The 8,843-nt window shown below is 35.8% G+C and overlaps 1 protein-coding gene across 1 annotated transcript; it reads left to right on the forward strand.

Moving 5' to 3' along the window:
- The first annotated feature begins 2,301 nt into the window (after positions 1-2,301).
- On the forward strand, positions 2,302-8,625 carry LOC148940325 (RNA 3'-terminal phosphate cyclase-like protein). The gene is made up of 4 exons (XM_089106137.1): positions 2,302-2,377; positions 3,406-3,540; positions 4,795-5,030; positions 8,453-8,625. The coding sequence occupies exons 1-4, from the start codon at positions 2,302-2,304 to the stop codon at positions 8,528-8,530; spliced, it is 525 nt and encodes a 174-aa protein (XP_088962263.1). The 3' UTR covers positions 8,531-8,625.
- Positions 8,626-8,843: the final 218 nt, after the last annotated feature.

Consider the following 8,843-nt stretch of genomic DNA (forward strand, 5'->3'; position numbering starts at 1 on the left):
TCAAGTTTCCACTCTCTCAAGGACCACTCAGCTTCAATCTTTCATCTGAAAATATCGACAGTAACTGTATCTTCCTGAAGTCTGTCCCAATCATTGAGGAAAATTATTGAGTGCAATCTCTGGTTTGGCTAGACTACTTTACAATTTCCTGAAAATGACCTCTGGTTCTTAAATTAGGACCAACAACAGGAAACAGTGCTGGGACAACATTGACTTTCATTGGTTTGTAAGTTTGAATGATATCACCTCTTTTTGTCCTGTATAGACAAGTGTAGGGGTTCTCCAAAGTATTAGGAAATCAGAGAGAAGGAATATGTGTAACAAGTTTGAAATACTCAATTTTTCCAAACAGAAATTACATCATCTTAGTTTCTGCAGTCCATAAAATGCAATGTCTGCAAGCTGCCTAGCAATTCATTATCCTCATGGCATTAATCAAAACAGTGAATTACACTGTTTCAAAGCAAACCTCACGGTTTTGTAAATCAGTAATTTTGTCAAATGAATAATGCTTTTGGAAGCCTTACCAAATCATGACTGACAATCAATTACTAATGCCAATTCATGGAGATAAGTTAATTAAAACAAGGGAAAAGTGTTCAAATTTTCAGTTAATGTTTGTGATAGTTTTTCTCAAATTATGCTATAGCCTAGGCCAGCTTTTCTTAAAAATTGTATCATAAGCTTCATGTCTGTGATTGATTGCTCCTAGTCAAAGCAGATATTCCATAGTTTAGGTCAATTTTGGCAATTTTGTATGGCAATAGAGGTAGGGCTTGATTAGGTCTAAAAGTTTTTTCTTTTTATTAACAATTGTCTGTACCAGTGAGAGTGAGTTTGTGGTTATAAGGGTTTCTTGGCAAGGATTGTTAAGAGAGGCAAAATCTGAGCCACTTATCCACTTAGCCTATTGTCTGGCATTTTTAACCCCCCAGTAACAAATAATTTACCAGATTCAATATTAGAAATATCTGCTTACTTAAATCGCACTTGCTAGTGATATGAAAAAATCCTGTGTATGCCAGTTAGTGATGATGGGGCTGTGGGACATCTTCTGCGTCTCATTGACTGATTCATGGTTTTGTCTCCCAGTCCTTGTTGAGACTTGATTTGAAGCTATTGATTGCTGTAGATCCCACTGTCATCTTGTTTAGGCCATTCCACAGACTTATGATTCAATTGTAGAAGAAATTGTTTCTTTTTCTTGTTTTGGCATGCTTGCAGAACAGCTTTTCTGAATGACCTCTGGTACTTGACAACAGGACAGGTACAAACGTTTCTTTGTTGTCAGACTGGAACAACTTATAGGTCATTATCATATTGCCTCTGTGTTGATGATATGTCATAGCTGGTAGCTTGAGGCTCTATAGTTAACATCCACACTCTTTATCTTTGAGGCCCTTTGCATATTTAGTCGCCCGTCCTTGAACAGATTGGAAAGCCATCTGGTCTGTTTTATTAATTGGCATGGCGACGCACATTGCATACTCCAATCTAGGTCTTACCAGGCTTTCATAGAGTTTAGTCGCTATTGCTGGGGATCTACTAGTGATTGTATGCTTGATGATATCAAGAGTCTGGTTAGCCCCTGTTACTGCAGCATGGGTGTGACAGTTGAATTTGAGGTCTTCATCCACAACAACCCCCAAATCTCTATCTGAGGTACTCTCGAAAATCAGTTGTCTCTCACCAGAATTTGATAACATTGAATATTGCCATCGTGGGTTATTTCCTCCAGAATGGAGAACCTTGCACTTTTCAACATTAAATTTGAGTCTCCATATATTGGCCCATTTGTAAAAGCAATCTAGGTCTGGCGTTAGTGAGGCTATACCCTGTTGTGTGTCAGTGGGACCAATAAGTTGCAAGTCATCTGCATATAGGCTAAGTTTATTACTCACGGTTTTTGGAGCGTCGTTAATGTAGATATTGAAAAGTGTAGGTACCAAAACACTTCCTTGAGGTGCCCCACTCAAGACCTCTGCTATTTCAGAATAGAAAGCTGTACCACCTTCACCAAAACATTGACCGGCTGCTTCCTTCTCTTCAAGAAAGACATAATCCAGTTCACTACCAATGGCTTTCAGTTTCAACTGGAGCCTTAGATGACAGACTTTATTGAAGGCTTTAGAAAAGTCTGGTAGAACCATATCAACTGGGAGACTTTGGTCAAGGAGCTCAGTTATGCAATTGTATGAGTCAATCAGATTTGTTTCAATTGATCTAGCTGATTGGAATCTGTGTTCGTGTTTTGATAGAAAGTTATTTGTGGCCAAATGTTTGAGAGCAGCAGCATTTACAATGCCTTCTATGATTTTTCTTAACAGCAGAAGTAATACTGATTGGCCAATAGTTGGGAGCCCTATCTATTTGTTGGGTAATGTTGGCTTGTTGTAGGTTTGCTATATGGGGTTGCAACTATGCCAGACATTAAGTTATGGTCAGGTCCTTTATTTTAGAGGGTATGTTGGGTATTGTTTGCATTGGAGTGCTCATTGATGGGCTGAAGTTGAGATAGCTGAGGGTGGGACAGAAAATAATAATAACTGAATTTGATCATTGTATGGGATATGGAACCAGGGGTTGGGTTCATTTCCTTAGGATTAATAATTCATGGAGAAGGTGACATCCAGGTATGGGAAAAGTTCCAATGCAGCCAGTTGCAGAATTCAACAGTATAGCAAAAGCTGCCAAATCAACCAACAAATTTCAAATCTGCCAACAAATTTCAAAATCTGACAACAAATTTCACTAGGCCATGAAAACTGCCAAGTAGCATTGCTACTATGCTACCCCACTTTTTCCACGGCAGGTGACTTCTTGGCTAGCCCAGCAAGCTCTATTGCAGGTATTTATATTTTCTTGATGGGCCATTTTCATAACTTTGTCATGTTGTGCATATTTTGGGAATAGTGTATGATCTTTGGACTGATGTTTACCATCATTTTTTTGTGAATTAACAATTGCAGTGAATTTTATTCCAGAGGAAAATGAGTTGTTGCTATGACAGTTATGGCACTTAAGTCAGAGGTAGAACAGTTGTGTGTCCAAGTTTCGAAAAATTCGAGTCTTTCACAATTCAGGTAATTATTCAATATCATTCTATAACAGAGATATTGTCATTTCTATTTTAGTTAATGGGGTAGCATGAATCTTTTCTGTCTTGGAACATAACAGTCTAAGAGCCATTTTTGTTTATGCTCACAGTGAAACTACATATAAAAAGTTTAAAGAGGTTCATTCTTATCTTAACAATATCTTTGGGAGCAAAAGCTTGCTCCTTCATAGTTGGATTGAAAAGGATAATGAGTTTGTTCTTAATTTCAATAGCTTGGATTGTGCAAGGTTTCCAATTATTTCAGGGGGACTAGCAGAGGGCTTTTTGCGTTTCTACTTTCTTTCAAGTGTCTGGAAATCATTGGTCAGCTGGACATCAGCATGAGAATTTTGGGACTCCGGGACAGGTATCATGGTATCAGGCTGTTATCATCAGGGATTGGAGATACTGCAATAGAGATCTCAGTATCTGTATGCTGATTGGTTTGCTGGGAATTGCCTTCCCTAAGGGACTGGAAGAGCTATGATACATAATGTAAAAAAATTCGAAAAAAAAGTGTTCAAAACAATAAACTTAATGGAAAAAGCAATAAAAAGGCTCTGCCAAAAAGGGTGTCAGTAGCTTTATCTCTCTTAGATCAGAAATAAAATGATATTGATAAAGTATATGTAATCAGAACATCAGGGTTGTTGTTCAAATCTTATAATACATGAGCTTTAACTCTTCTGGAAAAAGCTGCATTTCAAGACTCCCTTAAAAAGGTCATAGACTCTAATGACTTTGTGGAAGCATGGGTTTGCTCAAAATACAATTGAAGACTTGGGAGAAAAAATAATAGCAGACAGGGCATCAAGGGAGGTCATGCTAATTCTGGTCAGACCCAACAAGAGGAAGTATGTCCCTAATTTTGGATTATTTTGGTGAAAGAAACATGTGAAGTAGAGAAGTAACAGTTGTCTTCTGTACTTTTTAATGAAAATTAAAGAATTTAAGTGGGATTAAAAAAATAATGGAGAAAAATAAGGAATTTCTGCACCAATTGCAAAATCACCAACTTTAACTTTTTGTCTATCAATGACATGTATACTGCATGAATGATAATTGGTGCTCAAAATTGGTAATAATAAAAGGGAGCTATGATTTATGGCCAATTTAGTAGCAATTTGTAATTAAATGTGTAATGTTTACACCAAAACTTCTTTTTTATTTGAGGTGTTGTCTGTAATTCAATTTTAATACTCAATTATAGGAGTTCCTGGTGAATGAGTATGAATTACCTATTATGTAGCATAACCAATTAGTTTAAATTGGCCCAATGATATCTAAGGACTATTGGGTAATTTCAAATTTGGCTTGTTGTTTAATGTGTTCCTGGGGGTGTTGGCTTCAAAGTGGACTTGCCAGGGACTCTATTCATTCTTGAACTCAGATTACTTGCTCAAACAGTTTGTTTTATTGGCTCTTTTCTGATAAAATATTGCTGTGACTTGGGTGTGTTTTGACTAAAATATGACAGTTCTTCTGCAATATATACATGATTTTGTATAATATGGTACAATAGCTCATCTCTCAAGAAATAATTTTACCTACATTTTGTCCTTTTCTTTAATAACTAATGTCATTTTTCCTTTACAGTAGATGAAGTTGTCTGTCTGTTATTTCTTTATTTTTTTTTATTGCATTATTTTACAATACACACTTTGAGCCATTTTAATAATTTTTCTCAAAATTTTCAGAATACGAAGCTGGTTTTATTCGATTATTGGATAAAATTACAAATGGTACAAAAGTAGAAGTTAACGAAACTGGTACAGCAATTTATTTTCAACCTGGACTATTGGTTGGAGGTCCCATCGAACATGATTGTTCATGCCAGCGAGGGATTGGCTATTATCTCGAATCTGTTATGCAACTTGCCCCCTTTTGCAAGAAGCCCTTGAAGATAGTGCTGAGAGGAGTGACAAATGATCAAGTAACGACATTTTTTAACATTATAAAAGTACAAATTAGAAAATATATAGTTAAAACTGAACTCCTTTCACGTTTATCACTGAAGCAAAGGAGGCTATGTCAAACCCTAACAACAAGGTCTTTACATTTTTTTTCAGAGAATTTTAGATTTTTAATAAATTTTAGGTCATCCAGTTTTCTTCTTTTTATCAGCCATATTAAGGATATTCAGAGTTTGTGGTTCTGGATGATGCTGTTCTCATAGTTGCACATAGCTCTAACGATATATAGTGAGGAGGGTTAATTATTTATTTATTAGCAAAATATATAGGGCTAAACATGAGAAACTGCATTCGTAGGCAATATCTTTTACAGGAAAGGGGCTATTTAGACAAGAATGACCAAAAGGAGGCTAACATAATGTTTAGCCCCCCCCCGCCGCCCTGCAAGACCAAAAATTAACAAAAAAGGCAAAGTTATGTAGAGAGTTGAAAAAAGTATGATGCTTTTTCTTGAGTAAAGAAGCCCCCCTTTTTTCAAACCCCCTGGAATGATTTTGCAATCTAGCCAGTCTTCAGAAAAAATTTCTGCTTTATTTGTTGTCTTCAAAGCTGTCTTAAAATTGGGAACCCTATGCAGGCAGGTATTTCGTTTTTGAACCTTTCAGTAGCATTCAACTTTTTTACTTGTTTTATAAAAGGTTTTAGAATGAATTCATGTGCATACACTGGTAAAAATTAAATACTGATGTATCAGATTAAGAATACAGCAACGTTTTTGTTGACAAAAATAATATTTAGAGCTCTTTTATGACTATTTCTCTGCCAAATCATAATTTCCTAGATAAAAATGACTCAAAGTGTATCTGGCATATTGTAGCAAAGGTTTAACTATAAGAAAAAGAATAAATAAATATTTTAGAATAAATTCTAAAGGCAAAAGAAGAATTTGAATCATCATTTTCGTAAGCAAATAATTATTTTTACAGCGAACGAAATTTATTGTAGGTATAAAAAAACCCACATTTTTTCATTAATGGTGTGAATAGGAAAATTGATTTATTTTGTGTACCATATAATGATAAAACTTTCAATAAACCGTTTTTATTTGCTCAATCATATGACTGATCACAATTTGTGAAACTCAGCACACAGAAAAAAAATAATATATTCAAGGTCTCCTCAATTATAGATTTAAAGGTTGAAATCTGGTTAACCAATCCTCTTCCTTTCTTAAAAACCAACACCATTAGTTTCAGTAGCAGCAATAGTTGTAGAAGTAGTAGAAGCATTAGTAGCAATATGCACTTAGTAAATTAGTTTTACTAAGTTTTACTTAGTTTTACTAGTTTTTACTTAGTTTTACTTAGTTTTACTTAGTTTTACTAGTTTTACTTAGTTTTACTTAGTTTTACTAGTTTACTAAGTTTTTACTTAGTTTTACTAGTTTTACTACCTCCATCAGTAAATTAGTTTTCTCATCAACCCCTAAGCTACAAAAATGTAACTTAGAGTAACTCACTGTATTGTGTCAAAAATGTAGCTCACCTTTTCTTCATGATTTCCTAGATTGTGGCTACTACCTTATCACGTATGGGTTTACAGGTGTGCTGTTTCCTTACAAGGTGTCAGAAATTAGGATTTAAATTGACTCCATGTTCACTACATTCCCCAGATTAAACCCCAAGCAATTATTCTTTTAAAAGGGAAGTAGCTCACTGAAAAAATCCTCATTTTGAAGTGACTGACAACTGTATATCTGTTTTTAGAAAGGGTTGGTAATATGGACGACGGGGTATATTTAAAGGAAAATATAAAGAAATCTAATGAATTTTGTCTGTAATGTTTTTGTCTTCCCAAGGACAGGTATTTATCAGAGGATCCTAAAAAGGATACCTTGCACTGAACCAAGCCAATCTGAGTCGAGTGGTGCAATATCTATTATTATTATTAACGAGTTAAACGTTGCCGACACTTCTGCTATGAGCCACAAGATAGTAAAAAAAAAAATGATGCTTTATTAGCAGTGTTAGCCTTTGGGGGTAGCAAGTCGGGAGGCTGCTCTGGGCCTCGTGCCTACCGGGGCCCCGCGTTAACAGGACCAAATATGTAACGAATTACAATCATATTAGTGATTTGTGACTTCGCGAAGGGCCTCACAGAAACAGCCGTTGAATGTAAGACCAGGATTTCCAAATGTGGGGCCCCGTTTATGTAGAGTAGGGCCAGCGGTTATAACAATCAAAACCCCCTTTGTTAGGGCCTTTTGGCCCTGGTTACCAGATAAATGTCCTCTTCTTTTGTTTTCAGTTTCAAAAAGGCCCCACTCAGGGGCGGCTGCACCAGGCCCCGTGCACCAGTAAGGCCGGCTCTGTGTAGAGGTTATTCTATGCTGGATCATAGGGGGCTTTAAAATGAAAGTCTAATTTTGACACTGGTATGAAGCTTGAAGGTTTTTGTGATTTGCTAAAGATTAAAACCTTACTTTTTAGGACAATCCAGCTCAATTAAAGGAAATAATAAACTTTGAAAGTTTTCTACTAAACGAAATATGAGGTTGTGTGATTTGTGATAAAATGGGAGAATTTCATGAAAATTATTGTTAAAGACATTAACATAATAACATTAACATAAAGCCCAGTTAATAAGGAGACATTTTTAGCCTTACACTGGCTGTTGCTCAGCCAAAATAAGGCTGAGCAACATGGAGCAACACTCCATGTTGCTCAGCCTTATATCGCAAATTTTTTTTCGTGGATTTTTCAAAATAATAAGTGTGAGCTGCAAATTAACTTGGCTTTTAAGCTGGGTGACAAATGTCGACCTACTTAATAGGCACTACAAGGTTTTGAGGGATCCGCTGATAGTGGCTATAGTAGACCACGTGGGATGGTCAGCATAATAAACTACAAGTTTAAGATTGGCAAAAGGTAATTTTTATGCTAGGAAAACTCCTGTAGCAAAATTTTATGATAAGTAGTGTTACTAATATTTTACAAGGTATCTTAAATAATTTGCACGGCAGTCTGCGCAAACCAGGCTAGTTAGCAGCCAATCAAATAAGGCATGGAACATGCCAATTCTTTTCTTAGTATTGAATTATATTCTTGTGTTCGTTTAAATAGATTAGCTGGGCAAAATTAAACCTATACACTAAGTATCATGTTAATGTTACTTTCCCGTCTTACTACAATTAGGCTTACTTTGGGGATGAAGGTAATGTTTTTAACTGTTGGTCATGTTGTGAGATTTGTATAAACTAATTTTGGAAAAATAGTGTAAAATAGCCATTATTATTATCAACAAAGGTTGTTGAAGCTTTTAATAAGATATATGTTATTTCCTTTTAAATATTTAATGTAAGAAACGTGCTATGCTCATAGTAAGGTAAAGTGTAAGCTTATTCCTGATAATTGTACTAATACTAATATTTATTTCCCACAAGGTTGACCCTTCAGTCGATGCATTAAAGTGTGGTTTTTTCCGATTCTGCGGCGGTTTGTTGTTGACGATGAAGGACTAGACATGAAAATAAATCGACGCGGTGCTCCTCCATTGGGTGGAGGAGAAGTCTTCTTTTCCTGCCCCGTGAGGAAACAACTGAGGCCACTTCAGGTAATAGATTAAAGTGATCGACAAACTCTTGAAGAATTTAAAAAAGGAGGCGGAAGACGGGTCATTGGGCTCTCTCAAAATGTCATCATTTACATGATTTTCCCATTAGTTCCTATATATTTTACCCCCTCTAAAAAATAAGAACCCCTTCAAAAGGATTACCGTTCACGTGCCCACCTCCAGCCATACTTAATTTTCCAACTACTGATGGTGGCGTATTT

The sequence above is a fragment of the Artemia sp. Qi Xiang Cuo genome, chromosome 20 (genome assembly GCF_049724085.1).
Source record: "Artemia sp. Qi Xiang Cuo chromosome 20, ASM4972408v1, whole genome shotgun sequence".
NCBI lineage: Eukaryota > Metazoa > Arthropoda > Branchiopoda > Anostraca > Artemiidae > Artemia > Artemia sp. Qi Xiang Cuo.

Coding starts and splice junctions, on each gene's coding strand:
- LOC148940325 (XM_089106137.1), top strand. CDS start 2,302: ATGCCTTCTATGATTTTTCTTAACAGCAGAAGTAATACTGATTGGCCA. Junction 3,541..4,794: donor CAGTATCTGTATGCTGATTG/GTTTGCTGGGAA, acceptor CAAAATTTTCAG/AATACGAAGCTGGTTTTATT. Junction 5,031..8,452: donor GAGGAGTGACAAATGATCAA/GTAACGACATTT, acceptor ATTTCCCACAAG/GTTGACCCTTCAGTCGATGC.